This window comes from Macaca nemestrina, chromosome 9 (genome assembly GCF_043159975.1).
Source record: "Macaca nemestrina isolate mMacNem1 chromosome 9, mMacNem.hap1, whole genome shotgun sequence".
Taxonomy (NCBI): Eukaryota; Metazoa; Chordata; class Mammalia; order Primates; family Cercopithecidae; genus Macaca; species Macaca nemestrina.
Window position 1 is genome coordinate 70,174,150 of NC_092133.1, and position 24,443 is coordinate 70,198,592.

Below are 24,443 nucleotides of genomic sequence, written 5' to 3' on the forward strand. Positions count from 1 at the left end.
CCTTCCGAGTAGCTGGGGTTACAGGCGCCCGCCACTACGCCCAGATAAATTTTTTGTGTTTTTTAGTGGAGAAGGGGTTTCACCATGTTGGCCAGGCTGGTCTCGAACTTCTGACCTCGTGATTCGCCCGCCTCGACCTCCTAATGCCTGGGATTACAGGCATGAGGAAGTTTTATTCTCAAAAGGCCCCAATGGGAGGAGGAGGAGGTACCTCTCTCCAACCTGGTAACCCAGGCTGCTAAAATCTATGCCTCTGGCCGTAAACCTCCAACAGCAGTAACACAATGGACTGTTTAAAGGTTATTTTATTAAATATCTTCAGTTCAAGGTTTCATTGTAACAAAGCTATGAAGGGTCTACCAACATTCAGAACAAACACTATTTTTAAATTATTTCTATGTTGTCATGCAAAAATTCTGCATCAAATGCCTTCCATTTCTTGTTTAAAAGGTGATTTTTTAATAGTCTATTGTCTATAGATGCTGACATTAGCCCCAGAAGAGGAGTAAGAATGCTAAGAAGTGGGGCTGGAGCAGCCATATGAAGCTATGGGTCTCAATGAATTCTAAGACCATTTGTCTTCAAGCCAGCAAAACGAAACCCTGTGGTGAAGGGATCTGCGTGCTGGCACTGCAGACTGCAGGGCAGGAAAGGGCTAGGGCCCAGGGGCTGGGACATGCATGAGCTGCTCGGAGGAGCCTGGCTAAATCCAAGCACCAGCACCTTTGAGTCTGCTCTCTTCTCAGCTGGCTCCCAAGTAAACCTGTAGCTTTGCCTCTTCTCCTAGCTCTCGTGCCTCCTGAAGGTAGTCCAGGGAACTGGAATCTACCCACCTTTCCCCCAAAAGTGGAGATGTTTGTGCAGATAAATCTGCAGCGTTGTTTTGAGGGAAACCAAGGCCATCACCAATCGCTCCTCCATTATCTTCTTTGCTATCTGCTTAGGGTATAGACCTCTTCCTCCTGGAATGGAACTCCTTGAGCACAGAGAGGGACAATGAAGGTAGAAGCCTTGGCTCTGGACACCTCTTTCGGGTTACATGCGGGGAGGGGTGATGCCCATGCAGATTGTCCAGCAGTAAGTCTATACTTCAGTTGGTCAGTAAAGAGGCCTCTGTAAGGACACCTCTTCTTCTTGCCAGAGCAGTCAGGTCAATCTCAAAGACAGGAAAAGAGATGGACGTGCAGCAAGGAAGAATAAAAAGGGAGGCAGCCTCGAAGAGAGCCTGAATGCATAGAAACGACCACCACCTCTTCTCCCACTACCTCACTCCTCCCATCCCACAGGGGCACTTGGCAGAGGGCCCAGGCCCAGATGAGGGTCAGCATGGGGACCATTACCGTGAAAAGGCAAGACAAAGATGGTCCAGATTAGCACAGAAACAGAACAGCCAAAGGCGGCACGGGAGCCCTGACCAGGGCCCGGCTCTCTCCTTGCTGAATTAGAAGAAAACATGAAGCAAAGCAGCAACAACCCCTCCCCCTCCTAGCTGCAGGGATAAGGCCTCAATATCAGGGCCCACATGCATTGTGCATCCTATAGAAATGGATGAGTGAGTGCATGTCAGATTAACACGAGGTTTCTCATCAGCTTCATGGCGGGCACACTTCTGCAGCACCAATTCTCTTCCCTTCTACACTAAATGAGACAGTACACATCAACGTCCGGGCCCTTAGTCCTGAGGCCACCACTTCTCAGCTGCCTCCACAGCAGGCTGGGAGCTCTGTGTTCTCTCCCAAGTAGGTCTGATGGTCACGATGTTCTCATCAGCCCCATTCTAGGCGCCTATGCAAGTTCCAAAGAAGTCCGTTCCTAGACCTGGGGTAAGCAGGCCACCTCAGGAGCTCCAATCACATCATGGCCCCCAAAGCTCTGTCAGAGTTCTTGCCTGGTCCCCGAGTCCATGGGGACCAGAGAGGCCAAGCTCACCTCTTCAAGGCCAGTGGGTCAGCCCGCTGCTCATGCCAGGATAGACCTCATACACACTCCTGCCTTCTTGCCAACCCAAGGGCTGTCGGTGGTTTTAAAATGCATCATGGTACGGATTCCTTTTTTTTTTTTTAAACAATCTTTTTTTTTTTTTTTTCTTAAATGTAAAAAACACCTCGGTACAGCAGAGACAGACACGAAGGGCGGGCGGGAGGGCTGCATGCAGGGGCGTGCATTGGCTGCTGCCGCTTTTGTAATTGAATTGTTTTAAACCTCAAACAAACAGGACTGCCGCTGTCACTCAGGCCCTCCAGAGCCACTGGCTGCGAAGGTTCGACCTCTGGCTGGAATCTCCTAATGCCCCTGTCAAACAGGACAGAATGTGGTAACAGAACAGAGGACAATGAGCACACAGATGAGTTCCAGCGACTTTAGCACGCTAAACACGTGGCCAACTAGGCCTGAGAAGGTGGGGAAAGTGGGTGAAGCTAATGCTTAAATACAAAACTGCCTCCCATTTGCTGAGCACTTACTAAGTGCTTTACTTATAGTATCTTACTTAATCCTCACAATGATTAAATGAGGTAGGCACCACTCTCTGCCTCTCTTTGACAGCTAAGGAGACTGAGTTTAGGGAGGGGAAGTAACCTGAGGTCACCCAATTTGGAGTCACGGAGCCAGACCCCAGTCTGTCTGATTTCCGAGCACAACTTATTACAAGCATTCTACCAGCCTTTGCCAATCCTCTGGGATGGCCCACACCTCCTCTCCCAGGGCCACCTCCCAGCCTTCTCTTCTTCCTCTGACCCCACCTGTCCCAGGCCCTCCCAGCCCCTCTCCCCCCTCAACCAGGTGCACCTGTGGCTGAGCTCACTGCAGCGGTGCGGCAGAGGCCCCTGAGCAGTGATAGTGGACATTGAGCCACTTGCCATCCCGACGGTGCCAGACCCGGGTCTCTTCTGACTGGCTGGTGCGAGGCCGACCCTGCCCGTCGATGTACTGGGTGAGGCGGATGTAGGCGATGCACGCTGCGTCCTCCCCAATCACGTGGACGTGTGGGTTTAGGATGGTGGTATGGATAGGCTTGCTGTTCTTGGACAGGACTACAGGGCAGGGTGGGGTAGGTAAGAGGACATCAGGCCTGGGCACCTGCATTTTCCTCCCAGCCTGCACTTCCAAGTCTTACCAACTCTCGAGCAACCATTCCCAGAATCTCCAAGCTCCCCCCCGCCAAACGCCCTCCAGAGGCCAGGATACCACATTACATTAGTCTTCTTTATCCAAAAGGAACAGAAAGATGGGCAACAATGATAGTAGCTGCTGCTCTTTTAATCAGGCATTGTGCTGGGGTTTTACATGCCTGAGCTGTATTTTTTTTTTTTTTTTTTTTGAGACGGAGTCTTGCTCTGTAGCCCGGGCTGGAGTGCAGTGGCCGGATCTCAGCTCACTGCAAGCTCCGCCTCCCGGGTTTACGCCATTCTCCTGCCTCAGCCTCCGGAGTAGCTGGGACTACAGGCGCCCGCCACCTCGCCCGGCTAGTTTTTTGTATTTTTAGTAGAGACGGGGTTTCACCGTGTTAGCCAGGATGGTCTCGATCTCCTGACCTCGTGATCCGCCCGTCTCGGCCTCCCAAAGTGCTGGGATTACAGGCTTGAGCCACCGCGCCCGGCCCTGAGCTGTATTTCTTGCTGGATAATATTTTCTTCATTATAAGATGAGGAAATAGGTTCAAGGAATAATTTGCTCAAATCACACACCTGAACTCAGGACCATGTGACTCTAACTGAAGCCTACAGATTTTCTGTTTTGTTAGGCTGAGTTTAGATTTCAAAAGGCTTGGCTCGCCCCTAGCTAGGGCTGCAGAACAAAATCATGAACTTAAACCATTCAAAATTGATTTGTAATTTTTTTTTTTTTAAGGCACCAAAGCTGAAAGAGAATCACCAAAGCACCAAGCTCAGGATATTCCCAGGATTCCCTGGGGAAAAGGCAAAAGAAGTTGGATTGCCATTATCAGCATATGCTGTGAAAACTGTGTTGCTTTTATTGAGATTCACATTTTAGTTCAATTCAAATGTTAGACAGGGGCTACATGTCACCTTCCTAGAATTAATATAAACTCTGGAATTGCTTCTGGCTAATAGAATTACTTAGATAACTGAGAGTTTATATATGCAGCTGAGATGTGATAAGGGTGGGAGTCAGCAGAGAAGTTAGTGACTAACTATAACTCAGGGCAGGATAGGGAAGGCCCAGCATAAAGTGGGAAGAGATAAAAATAAGGAAGGGGAGGGTCTCATAGAGTAGACAGAAAGATGGGAGGGGGTGATGATTCAGCTTCTTATCCCCTTATCTTCCACGAACTGGCCAGAATGTACACCCCACCCCCCATACAGGACGCCTGCCTTCCTCCATAGTCAGGAAGATTCTAGCCACAACTTCCGATCTCACAAATCACCAAGAGTGCCCTGGTTTGCACATTCTTATCCTGGTTTTAATTTCCTCTATTTTGAAACCTGCAGACACAGAGCTTAGTTCTTACGTGCTGAGATCATCTCAACCTAATCTCAAAGGGTTTCCTTCCAATCCGTCTTGGAAAGAGGTGAGGCTTAAAGCAATGAGTGAACTTTTTTTTTTTTTTTTGAGATGGAGTCTCACTGTGTTGCCCAGGCTGGAGTGCAGTGGCGCAATCTTGGCTCACTACAAGCTCCGCCTCCCAGGTTCACACCATTCTCCTGCCTCAGCCTCCCAAGTAGCTGGAACTATAGGCGCCACCACCACGCCTGGCTAATTTTTTGTATTTTTAGTAGAGATGGGGTTTCACCGTGTTAGCCAGGATGGTCTCGATCTCCTGACCTCATGATCCGCCAGCCTCAGCCTCCCAAAAGTGCTTTGATTACAGGCGTGAGCCACCGTGCTCGGCAAGAAATAAGTGAACTTGATTGTGGTGACTGGGACTGCCACAAGGCAGTTGTGGAATGAATGGGCACTTGGGGCTCAGAGCAGGGCCTTCAAAGGTGCCTGTTTACAACCATCGGGGCACAAAGGGGCAAGCATACAGAGTAGGAGTGCAGCACGAAGGTCAAATAAGGGAAAAGTGGGCAACTGGGATGAGGAGGTGAGCAGGAGACAGAGGCAGAGGGGTGAAGGGGCAGGCAGGAGTATATCAGCAGCACGAACCCACTCACGATTCTCAAAGTAAAACTTATGGAAATCCATCCCCTCCACGAGGTTACCAAGGGCCTCAGGCTCAAAGGAAGTGAGGCCTGGATCACAAATCTTCCTGCAGGGAGAAAAAACAAAAAAGCAGCCTATCAGGCTTCTGTGGAGCGATTTGTCTTCCTTCCTTATCAGCAGTGTCTATCCAGTAGCAGCAGGCTAGCTGTGGCCATCCCAGACAAGACAGCAAAGATCTTCCAGGCCTGCCTGCTGAGCCACTCAGCCCTGTGCTTTCGGCCCACCACCAGGACACCGTGGGTGAGCTCAGGGAATCTACCTGAAAGGGCTCCCAGCTTAGGAGAAGGCTTAACTCAGATACTTTGTCCAAGGTCCAAATTCCTTTTCCCCAGGGTCCTAATTGTTGTCTGGAAGCAGGGAAGGCCTTGGGAGATGACTTAGGTCACAAAAAAAAAATGGGTCTCTACTTACGTGTAGGCCTCAAAGTCCCCATTGTTGATGGCTTCAATCAGCTGTTCTGTAATCTTAATGATCTCCTGTTTTCTCACTGTGGGGGAGAAAAATCCATCAATTTACCTACTGGGGTACCTCCTAAGTGACAGAGAGCCTTCCCCAGTCCTCAGGAGTCCCCTGTGATCACTTATGACAAAGACATCCCTCTTCTCTGTCTCTAGGGCCGTTGGCAGAAGAGCGAACCCACCTTCCCTTCCATCTCCCTCTCTGCAGTCTGCAGACACAATGACCACTTCCTCCTGAAGCCCAGCCATTAGTTATGGTTCTTTGGCCTTGGCCTCCCGCTCTATCAACAACCAGGTTGCAGAAAACACACTTGCCTTTAACAGGTGAGGAGCCTGGTACATCGTGAATGCTGTGAGCCCCTTCCCTGTATGAGCAGCCTCTCTCACAAGCATCTCTCAATAAGGCTGCTTCCACCCCCAATTTGCTTCTCTCACCTGAAGGGGCTCAGTCAGGTCTCAATCACCACCCCCACTCTTAGCCCTCATTCAGTGGCCAGGATCCAGCCCTGGGCGACAGGCAGCCTGACAGCAGAATGCAGCTAGGGCTGGGGTGCCAAAAGACCATCAGAGCCCTAGGATGGATGCTTCCCACTGCTCATCAACTCCACAGGGCTTTTCTGGGAGAAATGATCCCGGAATTGTAAAAACCTGTGACAGCCTGTACCAGAGAGGCTGCTCCGTTTACCTCTCAAGGCTTGGGAAAGCTGTACATTTCACACCAGCTCTCATGCCAGGAGGTGTTCCTCAGGAAAACCAGACAGGGCTCAGACTGACAGGCAGGCAGAGGTGGTGCCCTCCAGAGCCTTCCTCCCCAACCCATCCCAAGCCAAGGGACAGCTGGTGATGTCCTGCTGCCCTGGGCTTCTCTTATAGGGAATGCCACTATCAGCAGGGGCTGCCGCCAGGGTAAGGGAGAGCGTGGGTTGAGCTTGGGCTCATCTTAACCCGAGCCCTGGGTTGGCCCAGGCCACAACCCTTTCCTCACAGGAGCGAAAGGCTGCAAGACAACTGCAAGCATTAGAACAGCACCACCATGGCCTGGCCAGGCCAGCACAGCCAAGCAGCACAGCTGGGACAGGGCAGCGCAGCCAAAGGCACATCCAGGAGGGAGCCCCACAGCCATCAGCCCTGCTAGGCTGCAGCTCCAGGTGAGCAAGCAGCAGGTTAAGGGAAGCAAGGAGTTAGATGGGCTTCCTAAAGCAGCAGGCAGGTGTGCACCCACAACACACACACCCTCTCCAACCCACCAGACCCATCTGGATGACCTGACTGGGGCCCCACGAGTGAAGAGGGTTGTGCTTAGAAACTCTGCAAGGATGGATGGTGGGAGGAAAGGCAGCAGACACAGGCATCCTCCAGCACAGACGTAACTAGAAATATGAGGATGAGCCCCTGATAACCCAGTGAGGCACCGTATCAAGACTTCCTACTGCCTCGTCTTTTTTTCCAATAAGGCTCTGAGGTGCAGGCCGTTTTATTTCCACGTTACAGATAAGGAACCTGCAGCTCTGAGAGGTTAAATTTCACACTCTTGAAGGCAGTGTATCTGGGATTTAAACTCAGATCTGTCTTGCCTCTGACCCCATGCTCTTAATATGTTATGCTGAGACTCAGGAAGCACTACATCCCCAACACAGTTCCTTGCTGTCACGATTTCCCCATCACCCCACTCCCACCCTCACAGACCTGACTTCCGACTCTGCCCTTCTTCCTGGCTCGGCGCTGAGGCAAGGCCCACTGCACATCTTGGGGACTTTCTACTCCCCCCACCCCAGGCCATGTTCTTCCACCCACTCTTCTCATTTCTTTGGGCCCCAGACTCAGGGGCCCCTGCCTGGTCTCAACAGCACCTCCAATTGACCCCCCACCCCTAGCAGAGGCCATGCTCCCGGAGCTTACTACCATGGGCAGCTGGGCCGGGCTGACAGCTGTGGTGGGGGTCCCTGAGGGGCTTCAGGACGAGCCAGGGAGACGGAAGCCAGAATGTGCCTCCCTCACACTTACTGGCTGAGGAGCAGAGAGAAGGCTGGGGCTGCATGCCTGCAGAGGGGGCTGTTCTGTCCCGGGAGCTCCGTCCTTCAGGCACCAAGCTGCCATTCCCAGTGCGGAGCGGGGCAGCTAACCAGCCAGGGCAGGGCAGGGCAGGGCAAGGCAGAGCAGCCAAAACAAACAGAACAAGGCAGGTGAGCGAGCAAGCCGGACAGGACCCGAGCCCATGGCGCTGCAGAGCCGGGGCAAGGGGACGCCTCGCCTCGGGCTGCTGTGGACACTGGACCACATCCCACGCCGCCGCCTCTGCCAGAGAGGCCTCCCAGCTGAGGGCACCAGGCAGGTGCCCAGACCTGGGCCATGGCTTCCAGACGAGCCTTACAACAGCCTGTCCAAGGACCCCTGCTCCCGGGGAAGATGTTCCAAGGGGCCAGGCCACAGGGTCCAGAGCCCAGCAGTGATGGCGCCTCCTATGTTGCCAGCAGTGCTGGAATCGAACTGATCTGACCTCACTCACAGGGGCCTGGAGCTACTATGATTCACTTCCTCGTAGCTTTCTGCTATTTTTTTGGTTCCAAAACGTTTGATGCCCCCTTGCCGCCCAGGGCATGCTCTCCCAGCTCTGTCCTACAGTGTTCCTCTGTCTTTTCTGATGGCCTGGCCCAAAGCCACTTATGGAATTCAGGCAAAGGGAGCAATTCCAGGAGGCCCAACTAAAGAGCAGGACAGAGATTCCCAGGGGTCCGGCCTGCCATGCCCTCCCACCCCCCTGGCACTCTAGCCAGGCCCACGCTTAGGCGAGTGGTCCTTACAGGCCCACCAGGACACGACCAAATGTGGCCTCACAGTTGTCAGATTGGTTCCAACTCCATCATTCAGGCCAAGATCTTAGGACTAGAGTGACCAACTCATCCCAGTGTTCCCAGGACTATCTGGGTTTTATATTTATTTATATATATATATATATTTTTTTTTTTGAGACGGAGTCTTGCTCAGTCCCCCAGGCTGGAGTGCAGTGGCGCGATCTCAGCTCACGGCAAGCTCCGCCTCCTGGGTTCATGCCATTCTCCTGCCTCAGCCTCCCAAGCAGCTGGGACTACAGGCGCCTGCCGCCACACCCGGCTAATTTTTTGCATTTTTAGTAGAGACGGAGTTTCACCGTGTTAGCCAGGATGGTCTTGATCTCCTGACCTCATGATCCGCCCGCCTGGGCCTCCCAAAGTGCTGGGATTACAGGCGTGAGCCACCGCACCCGGCCTTTTTTTTTTTTTTTTCTTTTTGAGACAGAGTCTCATTCTGTCACCCAGACTGGAGTGCAGTGGTGTGATCTTGGCTCACTGCAACCTCCACCTCCCGGGTTCAAGCATTTTCATGGCTCAGCCTCCCGAGTAGCTGGGATTATAGGACCCTGCCACCATGACCGGCCTTTTTTTTTTTTTTTTTTTTTTTGAGAAGTTTTGCTCTTGTTGCCTAGGCTGGAATGCAATGGGGCGATCTTAGCTCATTGCACCCTCCACCTCCCAGGTTCAAGCGAATTCTCCCACCTCAGCCTCCCAAGTACCTGGGATTACAGGTACCTGCTACCACACCTGGCTAATTTTTTATATTTTTAGTAGAGATGGGGTTTCACCATGTTGGCCAGGCTGGTCTTGAACTCCTGACCTTCAGGTGATCCACCCATCTTGGTCTCCCAAAGTGTTGGGATTACAGGCGGGAGCCACTAGGCCCGGCCTTTTTTTGTAGTTTTAGTAGAGATGGGGTTTCAGCATTTGGCCAAGCTGGTTTCGAACTCCTGACCTCAAGTGATCTGCTTGCCTCGGCCTCCCAAAGTGCTGGGATTACAGGTATCAGTCACCTCACCTGGCCTATTTATTTGTTCCTAAAATTTTTTTTTCTTTTCTTTTCTTTTTCTTTTAATAGAGGCAAAGTCTTGCTATGTTGCCCAGGCTGGCCTCAAACTCCTGGCCTCAAGCAATCCTCCTGCCCTGGCCCTCCCAAAGTTCTGGGATTACAGGTGTGAGCCATCACAGTCTTAAAACCAAAAGTTCTGTGTCCGGGGAAAACCAGGATGATTGGTCACTCTATTTATGACTCATGACACTTGTGGGCTACTTTGGCAGGGACTTAGGGTACCCCTGTTCTGGGATGGCACATCATTATCAGCGACAGGAACAGTTCTCTGAGCCCTGGCCCCTGGAGAATCTCTAGCTTAGCTATTTTAGACTTGGGGTCAAAGAAGAGAAGCCTCTTGCCCAGCTCAGCAACACCACACAGGGGCCTCATATCTTGGCTTGTGGAAAGTAGCTTTTATACCAAGCCCTCTCCTAGGGGCATAGGAGCCAGCATTCCCAGTTCTGGGAGCAGAAAAGGCGGGTGCCCCATTGGAGCCCAGGTACCTGGGTCACTGCTGGAGTCCTTCCCCCTCCAAGGGCCAGCACCTACCTTTGAGGTCCTCATCTTCTGTGGTGGTGTTGCAGCTCTCTGTGGAGCCCTGTAGGCCAAAAAGAATATGTTTCTATATGCTCCATCCCTTGGAAGCCAGAGGAGCAAGCAGAACGAAAGCAGAGTTTGTGCTCCTACAAGAGGTGCAAGGAGACCATGGAAGGTTCTGCTTCCACCCTGGCTGTCTGACTCTTCCCAAATCTCCTCCCTAGTCTTCCCCCACTTGGTAAATGCCCCTAATTAGACCAGTTATTCAGGCTAAAACCTGGTGTCATCCTCAATCCTTTTCTTTTTCCCTTATATTCGGATTGCCCAATCTAAAAATAAAATCTTTTGGTTCTGCCTCCAAAGTAAATCCCATGTCTTACCTCTTCACTTCCAATACACAGCTACAACCTGACTCCAGGCCACCAGCATCTCACACCTGAACCACGATAACAGCTTCATGGTCTCCTTAACTTCCCCAAGATTTTTTTTTTTTTTGGAAAGAGTTTTGCTCTTGTTGCCCAGGCCGGAGTGCAGTGGCATGATCCTGGCTCACTGCAACCTCTACCTCCTGGGTTCAAGTGATTCTCCTGTCTCAGCCTCCCGAGTAGCTGGGATTACAGGCGCCTGCCACCACGCCTGGCTAATTTTTTTATTTTTATTAGAGACAGAGTTTCTTCATATTGGCCAGGCTGGTCTCGAGCTCCTGACCTCCACTGATCCACCTGCCTCGGCCTTCCAAAGTGCAGGGATTACAGGTGTGAGCCACCGTGCCTGGCCCTCCCTAGAGTTCTTGATCATGATGTGGCCAGAGTGATGTGTTAAAAGTGTCAGATAGATTCTATTACTCCCAACAGCTTCTCCTTGCTGCTGGAAGAAAATGCAAACTCCTACAAGGGCCTCTGTAGCAGGCCCTGCTGCTTCTCCAACCTCATCACTCTCCCAGGTTCTCCCCGTGTCACTTCCCTCTTCCCTCTGCTTGATTACACATGCCACACCTGAGCTTCAGTTCCTTCTGCCTAGGGCACTCAGCCTCAGAGTTGGCCTGGTTGCCTCCTTCCCCCACCCACCATTCAGTTTTTCGCTCAGATATCACCTCCTGAAAGAGGCCTCCTCCTGACTACTTAATTCAAGGCCCTGTTCTCTCTCTCTCTCTACTTTGGTGGCGTTTTTCTGTTTTCATTTTTTAGATGGAGTCTTGCTCTGTTGCCCAGGCTGAAGTGCAGTGGCACGATTTCAGCTCACTGCAACCTCCGCCTCCAAGGTTCAAGCGATTCTCCTGCCTCAGCCTCCCAGGCAGCTGGGATTACAGGGATGTACCACCATCCCCAACTAATTTTTGTATCTTTAGTAGAGATGGGGTTTTCCCATGTTGGCCAGGCTGGTTCTGAACTCCTGACCTCAAGTGATCCGCCCGCCTTGGCCTCTCAAAGTGCTAGGATTACAGGTGTGAGCCACTGCACCTGGCCTTCTCTCTACTTTGTGCCATTTTCTTCAGACTACCTATTGACATTAGATTTTATCTTATTTATGTCTTTGAGAGACTAAGTCTCACTCCGTAGCCCAGGCTGGAGTGCAGTGGCATGATCTCAGCTCACTGCAACCTCTGCCTCCCAGGCTCAAGCGATTATCGTGCCTCAGCCTCCCAAGTAGCTGGGACTACAGGCACGCACCACCACACCTGGCTACTTTTTTGTATTTTAGTAGAGACGAGGTTTCACCATGTTGCCCAGGGTGGTCTCGAACTCCTGAGCTCAGGCGATCTGCCCACACCTTGGCCTCCCAAAGTGTGAGAATTACAGGTGTGAGCCACAGTGCCCGGCCTATTTTATCTGTTTGCTTATTGGTTTTTTATCTGCCTCCCATCCCACCCACCGTTTGAACAGGTAATTTGTCTTGTCACCTCTCTAAACCAGAGCCATGGATGGTATCCAGGCTTAACAGATTGGTTCAGGAATGCCGGTGAAAACACCAAGGGCACAAAGGGGCCAGGCCACGGAGAATGCTCCAGGGTCTAGAGATGCTCTTGCCTGTTTTTCAGTGAACGTTTACTCTCATTTAAACTTCCAACATATGGAGGAAGATTCTATTATTATCATCCCCAATTTGCAGATACAGGATACTAAGGTGCAGGGGCAGGATTCAGACCAGGTCTGTCTGACTGCAAAGCCTGGGCTCCATAAGGTAGAATGCCCTTCCTCAGAATGGAGCAACTATGAGCACAGGCTACCTTCAGCTGAGCCTCTGCAAACGCCCTGGCCTCAGAGTGCAGCCTGTAGACCCCTGGGACCCAGCCCACCTGTCTCCTGCTGACCTGGAAAGCAGGAGACAGGCTCAGGAGCCACTCACCTTGATCCCATCTGTAGCGTTGTGTACCACAGTGGTTTGTGGCTCCTGTGAGAGAAGATGAAAATTACCCTTCCAACTTGGGAACAGACTATGGCTCTTCCCTGAGGAGCCCCACCTGCACCCCAGGACCCCCACAGACCCTGTGATGACCACTGAGGCCTGCCCACCAGCCATCTCCAGAAGACAAAATGTCCGGCTCAACTGGGGTCCCAGGCAGCTGGGATAGCCCTGGATTTTGGCAGCAGCACTGGCTGGTAAGAAAGAGAGGCCTGGCAGGTGCAGGTGCCCAGGAGGCTGAGACAGCAAGGGCCCCTGTCCCTGATTCCTGTCAGTTCTGAGGGCTTTTTCCACATGGGGTTCCCACGGGGCAGGTACACTGGAGGAGCTGTGGGACTGAGGGCACAGGCCGGGCCCTGCCACAGTGTTCATCACAGGGTGTACACTGGGGAGAAGAATGAGGTCTCCCAGAAAGAGCCAGGACAGGAATCCCCCTTGGCAAGTTGAGCCCAGAGAGCCGCCCGCTGCGCCCGCCTTCTGCCTTCCCTAGTTCCTGGCCCCACACCGCCACGTCAGGTGGCACGAGGGTCCGCAGGAAGGAGGGGAGTAGCAGGCACCATCACTCCTCCCTCTTTCCCAGTCACCCCTTGCTGACTCTCTATTTAGCCACCACTAGCAGAGGGAGCTCCAAGAGCACACAGAACCCCTGGAGGAGCCCAGAGAGAACTCAGCTAGCACGAGGCACTCCAGGAGCCTGGAGACCTCAGCACCATCCAGAGGTGGGGACCCCAGCCCTCTTTCCTGTTTCTGGCTTTGCAAAGGAGAGACTGAGGCAGGTTTTACAAGGAGGCCTCCAAGAACTGATGTTCAGGTCCCAAGAAAGCTCCTACCCTCTCCTTTCCTAAGCAACTCACCTTCCCAGCCCCCACAGCAGACCCACTGAGGGTCCTGGGCTGGGCCTGGGAGGTTCAGCTGAGAGCCCTGATCACTCTTCCCCCAACCAGCGAAAGGAGCACGAGCAGGAGCAGCAGTTCTGCCATGCGGGACGGAGTGCGGCCAGGCGGGACAATGAAGGGGAAGGGGCATACAGGGCTGCACACAAAGCAGTCTGCTCTATGGGGACCAAGAAAGGAACAGGCCCAGGAGGTCAGGGAGGGGGCACAAGAGGAGGAAGAGGGAAGGGGCAGGAGGCAGCCGGGGGCAGAGGCAGAGAAGCTGTAGTCAGGAGGTACCATGGCCGTCTGCAAGGGCGCGGGCTCTTGGGCTGGGCTTACGAGACTGTTTTTGTTGTTGCTCTGTGGCTGAGACAAGAAAACAGATGGTTTAGTTCCTCCAGAGTCCCCAAGGCCACTCAGGTTCAACTCCCAGACCTCCCTTGCCCCCTGGCCTGGCCTGGAGGAGGTAGGCCTGAGGTGGCCTCCATACGCTGTGCAGATGGGAGCGATGGCTGGAGAGATGATCAAAGGAAGTATTTGTGGGACCCAGAGACCTAGCTCTTGGGGCACCCTTAAGGCGGGACAAGCCCAAAGCCTTGTTTTAAAGTATCTCTCCAGAAATCTCTGCTTATGCCAGGTGCCATGTCATTGCACAATACACACCTGACCCAAAGAAGTTCAAGATCTTCTTCCCACCATACAGGGAAAGGGGGGGGTAATTTACAAGAAAGCAGAACAAAATTCAGAAACTCTGGTCCCCTATCTGTGGGCAGTCTCCTGCTGCCCTTTCAACCCAGCACCTTTATTTCCTTCTTACAACACCAGCTCGAAGCCTGAAACAAAGAGAAAGGAGAAAAGAAAGTATGCCTGGCCTAAGAGATGGTGTCCAGAGGATGGGGGTGGAAGTCCATTTCAGACCAAAATGCATTCACTGACCTCAGGGAGCAGAGTCAGGGCTGTGCTGTTCACCTTTTTGCCTGACAAATCTTAGGCCTGATCAGCTAGAAGTAAGGGCAGTATTCCGGTGAGGGGCAGGTGAAACCCAGAGGGGCTATGGCTGTAGTCCCAGAATCTGGCCTCCAGGACAGAGTAGGCCACACACAGGCCAACATTCCCAACAGCACCATGACCACCAGGGATACTCCTTGCCTTTCAAAACTACATGGTGGTGGCCGGGCGCGCTGGCTTACACCTGTAATCCCAGCACTTTGGGAGGCCAAGGCGGGTGGATCACCTGAGGTCAGGAGTTCAAGACCAGCCTGGCCAACATGATGAAACCCCATCCCTACTAAAAATACAAAAATTAGCCAGGCGCGGTGGTGCATGCCTGTAATCCCAGCTACTCGGGAGGCTGAGGCAGGAGAATTGCTTGAACCCAGGAGGCGGAGGCTGCAGTGAGCCAAATTGCACCACTGCACTCCAGCCTGGGCGACAGAGCAAGACTCCATCTTAAAAAAACAAAAACAAACAAAAACATTACACAGAGCGGCACAACAAGGGAGGGGCAAGGGGAAGATGGAAGGAAGGAAGGAGGCTGATCTCCAGGGCAGGGAGCCATATCCATGTGATATTCTCTGCCTCTGATAAGTTCCCTAACCAGCATACTCAATCTCACTGAGTTCCAGTGGGGTTGGGGGCCACTGAGAAGCAGCCTGATGCCTGCAAATTCTTCAATAGGAGGTGGGACAAATGTGTGGCTACCATCCCTGCACAGGGCACAGATGATACACTGACAGCTAGAATGTGTGTCTTCTCTTCTAGGACATACACAGAAAGCATCCTACTTCTTGCCTGGAGGCCTCTTGGACCAGACCTGAAGCCATCCACTGCCAGCTTGCTATCAATGGCTCAGACATCCCCAAACCCAGGGCTAGGCATGGAACCTCAAGCCAGGCACCAAGTGACTCCCTGAACAAGACTCCACAGACTGTGGCAGGCTAGAGAAGAGGGGTCCCAGGAGTAGTGAGACGGTGCTCTAAACTCATAGGAGCTCTGCTGTCTCCATTCCCACCAAGAAGAAGCAAAGCCCACCTAGCTCAGTGAACGATGCTGACCTGTTTGGGGTTGGTTAGAGAGGGCTGCCCTACCTGTAAATCCCAGCTGAGGCCAAGACCCTCACAGGGGGCAAAGACTCCAGGGTGCCCATAAAACCTGCAGAGGGCTGGAATGTCACCCAAGTGGCCCCACCTCTGGTTTTTTTTTTTTTTTTGAGACGGGGTCTTGCTGTCGCCCAGGCTGGAGTGCAGTGACACGATCTCAGCTCACTGCAAGCTCTGCCTCCTGGGTTCACACCATTCTCCTGCCTCAGCCTCCCAAGTAGCTGGGACTACAGGCGCCTGCCACCATGCCCAGCTAATTTTTTGTACTTTTAGTAGAGACGAGGGTTCACCATGTTAGCCAGGATGGTCTCGATCTCCTGACCTCGTGATCCGCCTGCCTCGGCCTCCCAAAGTGCTGGGATTACAGGCGTGAGCCACCACGCCCGGCCCCCACCTCTGGTTTTAATGGATGGTTTCATAATGACTCAGGCTGCTGTGTTGCCCTTGGTGCCCAGTGTACTGTGAGAAAGATGAGTTAGCTGTTCCCCTGAGGGTTGGGTGGGCAGGATGAACCAATGGGCACAGCTGGAGAATGGGATTTGTATGGGGGCAGAGCCAGGAGAGCGAGACTCACAAGTGGGAGCCTGCAACCAGCTCTTCTGCCCACCACACAGTTGCCCTCCAGCTGCCAGTCTGTAGGAAGCAGCTGCTCATGCCTGGGAAGCAGGGCCTCTCCTTCTGGGTGACAGCGAGTGAGGGTCTCTCCCTTGCTTGCCCCAGGTCCCTACCAGCTTCACATCCTACCCTGGGCTGCTGGGGGCTGTCCAAACTCCACAGCAGGGGGTGCCATACCACCCCTTCCAATGCCCACTTTTTAGGCCACTGGGTGACCTTGGGCAATGGCCCCCGCCTGGCAGGACAGGCCACACCTGCCCACACAGCACAGACATGCAGTGAGGATGAGTGAGGCACACGCACGTGGCAGAACGGGTTTGCGTGGCTGGCAGGCGGGCACAGGCAGCATGGAGTGGGCGATGGGTGGGCAGGCAAGGCTCACCATTAGGTGCACGCTGGAACTCGACTTCCTTTTCTGGACACACCACAGCAAGAGGGAAAGAGAAGGGGAAAGAGGAGGTAAGAAGAGAAGCACAGAGACGCTGCAGGTTAGCGCACCAGCATGGGCTCTGCATCGGGGAGAAAAGAGCGGAGGGAGACCCGGAGTCCAGCACCAGAGGGTTAAACAGCACATGGACTGACAGGCACTCATACCCTCCAGACCCTGGGAGGGAAGAACTCTTTTTGCAGTCAGGTTCATGGACACAGATTTAGTCTTCTGAGATGTCTCAGCCTTGCTCAGAAAAAGCCTCTTAAGGAGATTAAGTCACAAGTCTGTGAGAGGAAGTATCATTTCGCTACAAATTTACAGGTCTGGGTTCGTAGGGTTAGCTCACCCTGTAATGTTATTTATTTTCTCTCATTACTAGAACTGTCTGAAATTCAAGTGAGCAGCCACCAGGGAAAAAGCAAAAGCTACTATAGGCTGTCCTCAGCTTTAATAAAATTTGACTTCTGACTTCGCTGCACCTCTACTATGCTTTTTAGATAAAGATGCTGAGCTTTGAAAATCACCTAGCAGTTAAATGTTGGCCTTCCTTTGTCGGTATAGCCACGCTTGTTTACAGTATTTGAATTTTTTATAGCATTTTGCAATTCGTGGGAAATGGAAACAAAGGAGTGCCAGTGATTAAAACTACAGTGATCATAAAAATGCAGGGATGTAAGCCACAAGGAATGTTGAAAGCAGTGATTCCTCAGCCTCAACTCAATGCTCACGAACTTTACGTTCACATGTGAAACAGACGCATCAAGATGAAGACCACGCGGAACGCTAAAAATATATCCCAGAAGACTGCGTCTAAAAGGTGAAGGGTAATTGTGAATGTCGTCATTAGCTCACTGGGGGCAAGGTCCCCCCAGAATATGTCTGTCATTCAACTTTTGCACATACATTTAACAATGTCCAGCAAACACTGAGGGCTGTTTCAGGTACAGTAAACACAGCTGATAAACTGCTCCTGCTCTCAAGGGGCCAGCATTCTTTAGAAGGCATTTTCAAGGATTATTATTATAATCAATGAAAGAGGCTACAAATATTGACAATGGTCCATAATTTAGAATTAGATCTAAAGGAAAAGAAAAACCTAAATATAGTTAAGCCTCTTTTACATTGGCCTTTTATTTATTTATTTATTTATTTTTTAATGGAGTCTCGCTCTGTTGCCTAGGTTGGAGTGCGGTAGCGTGATCTCGGCTCACTGCAACCTCCGCCTCCTGGGTTCAAGCAATTCTCCTGCCTTAGCCTCCTGAGTAGCTGGGATTACAGGTGCCCACCACCACGCCCCGCTAATTTTTTGTATTTTTAGTAGAGACCGGGTTTTGCCATGTTGGCCAGGCTGGTCTCAAACTCCTGACCTCAGGTGATCCACCCGTCTCGGCCTCCCAAAGTGCTGGGATTACAGGCGTGAGCCACCGCGCCCGGCCTTACAGTGGCCTTTTAAATATGCTCAAATATGAGATTTTACTTCTAAGATTATCCCTCAAAAAGAGAGAGTTCCCTTATATTCATATATATAACATAGGTAGCTGTGTGTGTGTGTGTGTGTGTGTGTGTGTGTGTGTATCTCCTTATCCCTTTACCCAACTAAAGTGTTACTGCTTTCAGGAAGGTTCTTATCTTATGTCTCTTTAGAATTTCCACGGTACCTAGCAACATGCCTTATAGTTAGCATACAGGCCACGATCGATCGTTTGCTGAGTAAGCTGGGTTTGCGGACGTTGGTTTTCCCCAGGCTAAGGAAGAGCATAGGTTTCTAACTTGCACTGAATCACAGCAGCAAGAACTCTATGGAGGCACTCACTCACCAGGCCCAGGCTTGGTTCTGGTGATTTTCAGGGCCCTGTTGTCAAAGGCCATTGCAGGATCTTGACTTAAAGCAGATTTTTGACTAATGGGGAATAAGTTCTTAGCCTTCTCCTGGCTGGCTCTCTTTTTTCTAAATTGTCCTGCATGAGAACCTGAGATCACCTTTTTCCAAAGACTGTTTCTCAGGTTAGTGAACATTTTTCAATTTCCTTGTCCATCCTTTCAGGGATTTGCCCTTAGCCATGCATAGCTGGGCTCCTTCTGAACCAGCACACTACCACATTGTCTAAATGTGAAGTCTTTTTATTATTTTTTTTAGAGATAAGGTCTTGCTCTATTGCTCAGGCTGAAGTACTGGCATGATCACGGCTCACTGTAGTCTCAACCTCCTGGGCTCAAGGGATCCTCCCGCTTCAGCCTCCTGAGTAGCTAGGACTACAGGTGCACACCACCATGCCTGGCTAAATGCCAGATGATTTCTAAAGAATCATATCTCACTTTTACTTAAAAACTGTATATTTATTTAAAATTTTAAGCTGGAAAAGGGTTCAAACCTCTTTCCCATACTTAATTTAAACAAAATAATTCAAATAGTACTTAGGGAAATAACTTTCTTTTTTAAAGATAGGATGGCCATTCTGGCCTTGGGACTAGCAGAAGGCACGAGTTGTCCTACCCTCTCAGGATCTGAGAGTTTGTGGCCTCTTCAGTCTTATCCTCACAAGTGGCTCTTACTCTTCCACAGACCCTGGGGCACTGGCATCCACCTTCAAAGAAATCTAAATAGAAGCCAAGTCCCCCAAATCAAGAGCACAAGATAGACTAGCTGCTCAAACCAACGCTAGTATTTCGAACATCTTGCAGAAAGCTTCTGAACAGTTAAAAAGAAATTGCTCTATGGACACTTAAGCGGTAGGAATTGAGGAGGGGGAGCTGGGAAGGGAAGATGGGATCTAAAAGAAGAATCCATGATGCTGAAAGCTCAAGACCGTCTGAGCTACTTCACAGGCCTCCCTCATAACATTGATCAAAACCTTGACTTTCAGGAGAGCCTGGAAAGGTCAGACTCTTTTGCTTTGTCCTCTCCTTTTCATTTGTCACCCCTTTGATGCAGCCACAACATCAGTTGTTATTTACCTGTTTCATATTATAAAAGGACTGCAGCCACAACACAAGCAATTTGGAAAACAGAAGGGGCATGGGAAAACCACTCCTAGCAAACCACTCCTAGCAAAATCTTCCAGTCTGTTTAAAAAATGCAGTCAGCCAGGTGTGGTGGTTCACGCCTGTAATCCCAGCACTTTGGGAGGCCAAGGCAGGTGGATCACGAGGTCAGGAGACCGAGACCAGCCTGGCCAACATAGCAAAACCCTGTCTCTACTAAAAATACAAAAATTAGACGGGTATGGTGGCACGTGCCTGTAGTCCCAGCTACTTGGGAGGCTGAGGTTGGAGAATTGTTTGAACCTGGGAGGCGGAGATTGCAGTGAGCCAAGACTGCGCCATTGCACTCCAGCCTGGGTGAGAGTGAGACTCCGTCAAAAAAAAAAAAAAAAACAAAAAACACAAAAAACAAAAAGAAAGCAATCTTTTAAGATATCATTATAGGCCAGGCGTGGTGGCTCATGCTTATAACCCCAGCACTTTGGGAGGTCAAGGCGGGCGGATCACCTGAGCTCAGGAGTTCAAGACTAGCCTGGGCAACATGGTGAAACCCCGTCTCTACTAAAAACACAAAAATCAGCTGGGCGTGATGGCACATGCCCATATTCCCAGCTACTCAGGAGGCTGAGGTGGGAGAATCACTTGAGTCCAGGAGGTGGAGGTAGAAGCGAGCCGAGATCACACCACTATGCTCCAGCCTGGGGGACAGAGTGAGACCCTGTCTCAAAAAACAACAAAAAAAAGATATCGTTATAACATACAATAATACAAGCATATGCCCTATCTCTTTTCTTTTTTTTTTTTTTTAATTGAGATGGAGTCTTGCTTATGTTACCTAGGCTGGACCTCCTGGGTTCAAGCAATTCTCCCACCTCAGCCTCACAAGTAGCTGGGATTAACAGGCATGAGCTGTCACACCTGGTATTATGCTTTACTTTAAAAAAAAATAGTATTTTTAAAAAAATTCTGATAACAGTAGTGCACAATCTAGATGAAAAATGTAGGATACAGAAAAATGTATAAGAAAAAAAGTTTCTCAAATTCCCATCACCTGGTGAAGTTACTGTTGACACTTCAGTGGGCTTTCTTCCAGTCCCTTTTTTATCCACATATTATATACTGAATAAATATCTACAAACACGTTTCTTCAAACCAAATTTAGATGATAATGTATGTACTCCTTTATTTATTTTATTTTTTGAGACAGAATCTTGCTCTGTCACCAGGCTAGAGTGCAGTGGCACGATCTTGGCTCACTGCAACCTCCAACTCCCTAGTTCAAGCGATTCTCCTGCCTCAGCCTTCTGAGTAGCTGGGATTACAGGCAAGTGCCACCATGCCCAGCTAATTTTTGTACTTTTAGTAGAGACAGGGTTTCACCATGTTGGCCAGGCTGGTCTTGATCTCCTGACCTCGTGATCCGCCCACCTTGGGCTCCCAAAGTGCTGGGATTACAGGTGTGAGCCACGGTGCCTGGCTTGTCTGTACTCCTTTATATGCCACTTCCTTCACTTAATATAAAACATTTCTGCCCTTTTTCACTTAAACATCCCTATAGTCATGAAAATTAATATTTTTTAATAGTTTATTACATAGATTTCCCATAATTATTTAGTCATTTATTGGCTTTTAAAAGATCTTTTTATTTTTAAATTTAAAAACATTTTTAAGAGTTGGGGGTCTCACTATGATGCCCAGCTGGCCTCAAATTCCTGGGCTCAAGCAATTCTCTCCTGCCACAGCCTCCTGAGTAGCTGGGACTACAGGTATGCACCACTGTGGCTGGCTCCTTACTGGCTTTTCAAATTGTCTCCAATCTCTTTTTTCTTCTTTTTTTTTTTTTTTTTAAACAGAGCCTCATTCTGTAACCCAGGCTGGAGTGCAGTGGTGTGATCCTGGCTCACTGTAACCTCAACCTCCTGGGCTCAAGTAATCTTCCCACCTCAGTCTCCCAAGTAGCTGGGACTACAGGCACGTTCCACCAAGCTCGGCTTTTTTTTTTTTTTTTTTTTTTTTTTAGAGATGGGGTCTCACTACATTTCCCAGGCTGGTCTCAAACTCCTGGGTTCAAGCAATCCTCCCAACTTGGCCTCACAAAGTGCTAGGATTACAGGCATAAGCCACTGTGCCCAGCCTTCAATCTTTTCAGTTATAAATAATGTCATGTTCAACATTTTTCTGCTTTTAGCTTTTCCCTATTTTGAATTATTTCTTTAGGAAAAACTCCCAGAAGTAGAATTAACAGGGTAAAAGAGGTAGAAGCATTTTTATGGTTTTGACATGCAGGCTGTTTTAGAAAGGACCATTCTGGTTTTCACTACCATCACTAGCTAAAGAGTCCAAAAATGGCACCTTGTTTCAATTTGCATTTCTCTGATACTAGTGAGGCTAGAAAGTTTTCCACATTTGTTATCCAGTTCTACTTTCTCGTTTTCAGGTTGTCAGTTTATTTTCTTTGATCATCTATCTACTGTTTTTTGTTTGTTTGTTTTGAGATGGAGTCTTGCTCTGTCCCCCAATCTGGAGTGCAGTGGCGTGATCTTGGCTCACGGCAACCTCTGCCTCCCAGGTTCAAGTGATTCTCCTACCTCAGCCTCCTGAGTAGCTGGGACTATAGGCATGTGCCACCACACCCAGCTAATTTTTGTATTTTTAGTAGAGACGGGGTTTCACTATGTTGGCCAGGCTGGTCTCGAACTCCTGGCCTTGAGTGATCGGCCCGCCTCGGCCTCCCAAAGTTTTGGGATTACAGGTATGAGCCACCGTGCCCAGCCTCTACTGGGTTTTAAGAGGAATTATTTGTTACAGAAACTCTTTCAATAAAAATATCAACCCCTCCCATCACAACTGCTATGAATATGCGGTTGGCCTTTTAATTTTGGGTGGTCACTAGCCTCTGGTTCCCACCATAATATTGAAGCTCTTTTCTCAAAAGAATGTGGCATAAAACTTATTTACTGAGCACATATCAGGGTCAGACACATAATACATTGCAGGGCTAGGTTCCCCACCCATGTCCTCATTTAGAGCCTTTACCTAATGATGTGTCTGCCCAGCCCTCATCCTCATGGTTCCTGGAAGAGCTGCTGCTGCTGCTGCTACACGTCGGTTTTTCCCCTACCTCTCTGTCCTGCCTCCGTTTCTTTGCCGACTCTTGTTCCAGCCCTTTCTTAAGACATAACCCCGAAATTTTGCCTTTACCAGACTCTCAAACCTTCATGTGCTTTGGATGCATGAAAGTATTGTTAAAATTCACAGATTCTGCCTCCCAGCCAAGGCCTCCAGAATATGAATTCCAAGCTGGGCCCTGGATGTGCATGGTTTGAGCTGGCTCCTTGGGCTAATCTTACATGGCTGCACATGACCTTCATCTTTGAGACCAGTAGTGATCTAGAAAGGTTGGCTGGAAACTTGTTCTGTAATGGTGCCTGTATCCATCCTCTCCCCTCCACCTCAGCAGTCACTGCTTTATTTCAGGTCTCATTTTATGCAATTGCTCTTCCCTTCAGCCATAAAGAAGATACTGAAGTTCCCAGAATCATCATGCTGTTTCAACCTCATGTATCTTCACATGCACTCTTCCCTCTGCCTGGACTATCCCTCCCCTCCTGTTTGCTCCTTAACCCAGCAAAATCCAGCTACTCCCTCAAGCTCAATTCCTGGGCTGTCTCCTTCCGGAAGATTCCTGTCCTGGTTTGGATGTTTATCTGTCTGCTCCCCCAGCACCTGCCGGGGGCACACCTCCCTGAGACCTTAGCAGACTGCAGAGAACCAGTAGGTGCCTTGTGTCTCTCCCACTGTGAACACTTTAAAAGGTAGATTAAGTTTTGCCTTCCCAACTCCCAGGGGCATGGCAGGTATCTTTTTTTTGGTTGTTTATTTTTTGAGACAGGGTTTCACTCTGTCACCCAGGCTGGAGAGTGGAGTAGCTTGATCTTGGCTCACTGCAGGCTCGAATTCCCTGGGCTTAGGCAATTCTCTCACCTCAGCCTCCCAAGTAGCTGTGACTACAGGTACACATCACTATGCCCAGTTAATTTTTTTTTTTCCCCCACAGACAAGGTTTGGCCTAGGCTGGTCTCGAACTCCTGGACTCAAACAATCCTCTTGCCTCAGCATCCCAAAATGCTGGGATTACAGGAGTGAAGCCACCGCACCCGGCTTGCCAAATCATTTCTATCAGCACTCTCACCATAGCTTCCCTCCTCCATAGCCTACGGTATTTCCCATGGTCTGACACAGAAACTTCCAATTCTGCCTGATAAGACTGATCCAACCATATTTTTGACATCCCTCTACCACACACCCTGTGTTCTCATTGGGCAGAGAACATCAATATGTATAGGAGAACCCATACACATATAATTTGTTGTTTTTAAGTTATAGAAATGGCATGTTCTTTTCTTTTCTCTTTTCTTTATTTTCAGATGGAGTCTTGCTCTGTTGCCCAGGCTGGAGTGCAATGGCGCAACCTTGGCTCACTACAACCTCCGCCTCCCAGGTTCAAGCCATTCTCCTGCCTCAGCCTCCCGAGTAGCTGGGATTATAGGCACTGGCCATTATGACTGGCTAATTTTTGTATTTTTGTAGAGACGGAGTTTCACCAGGTTGGCCAGGCTGGTCTTGAACTCTTGACCTCAGGTGATCCACCTGCCTTGGCCTCCCAAAGTGCTGGGATTACCGGAGTGAGCCACGAAGCCTGGCACATATTCTTAATTTAAAGAAAACATATAGCAGAAAGTAAAACTGCAAAGTGAGTCTCACCTATGTCCCTGCAGCTTTCTCCAGTAAGCTCTCTCCTATGAGCTTCCTGGACTAAACCATCTCACGTGGGTCCACTAGCAGCGCTCAGCTGACTCCAGGGCACGGCCCCCTTCCTATGGCGACTGAAAGCCACACCCGCTCTTACACCTCTGTTATGTACCCCTCAGAACAGAATGCTGCATGGACCTCTGACGGACAGGTACTTATTAAACACTCTCTCCAACTAAACCTG

The 24,443-nt window shown here is 50.2% G+C and overlaps 1 protein-coding gene across 22 annotated transcripts in view; it reads right to left on the reverse strand.

Annotated features, from left to right (window-relative positions):
* Window positions 1-287: 287 nt before the first annotated feature.
* Window positions 288-24,443, reverse strand: part of LOC105466008 (calcium/calmodulin dependent protein kinase II gamma) — a 62,197-nt gene continuing 38,041 nt past the window's right edge. For 4 of the 22 annotated variants that reach the window (XM_011714745.2, XM_011714752.2, XM_011714748.2 and 1 more), the window contains 8 exons: window positions 13,619-13,687; window positions 12,390-12,434; window positions 10,056-10,104; window positions 7,629-7,742; window positions 5,578-5,653; window positions 5,118-5,212; window positions 2,788-3,032; window positions 288-2,292 (listed from right to left, as the gene is read on the reverse strand). In XM_011714745.2, coding sequence (XP_011713047.1) covers window positions 2,800-3,032; window positions 5,118-5,212; window positions 5,578-5,653; window positions 7,629-7,742; window positions 10,056-10,104; window positions 12,390-12,434; window positions 13,619-13,687 — 681 coding nt within the window. In that variant the 3' untranslated portion in view covers window positions 288-2,292; window positions 2,788-2,799. Of the gene's footprint in view, window positions 2,293-2,787; window positions 3,033-5,117; window positions 5,213-5,577; window positions 5,654-7,628; window positions 7,743-10,055; window positions 10,105-12,389; window positions 12,435-13,618; window positions 13,688-16,417; window positions 16,451-24,443 lie in introns of all 22 variants that reach the window. The other 18 variants (XM_011714744.2, XM_011714743.2, XM_011714746.2 and 15 more) reach the window with 8 other exon arrangements.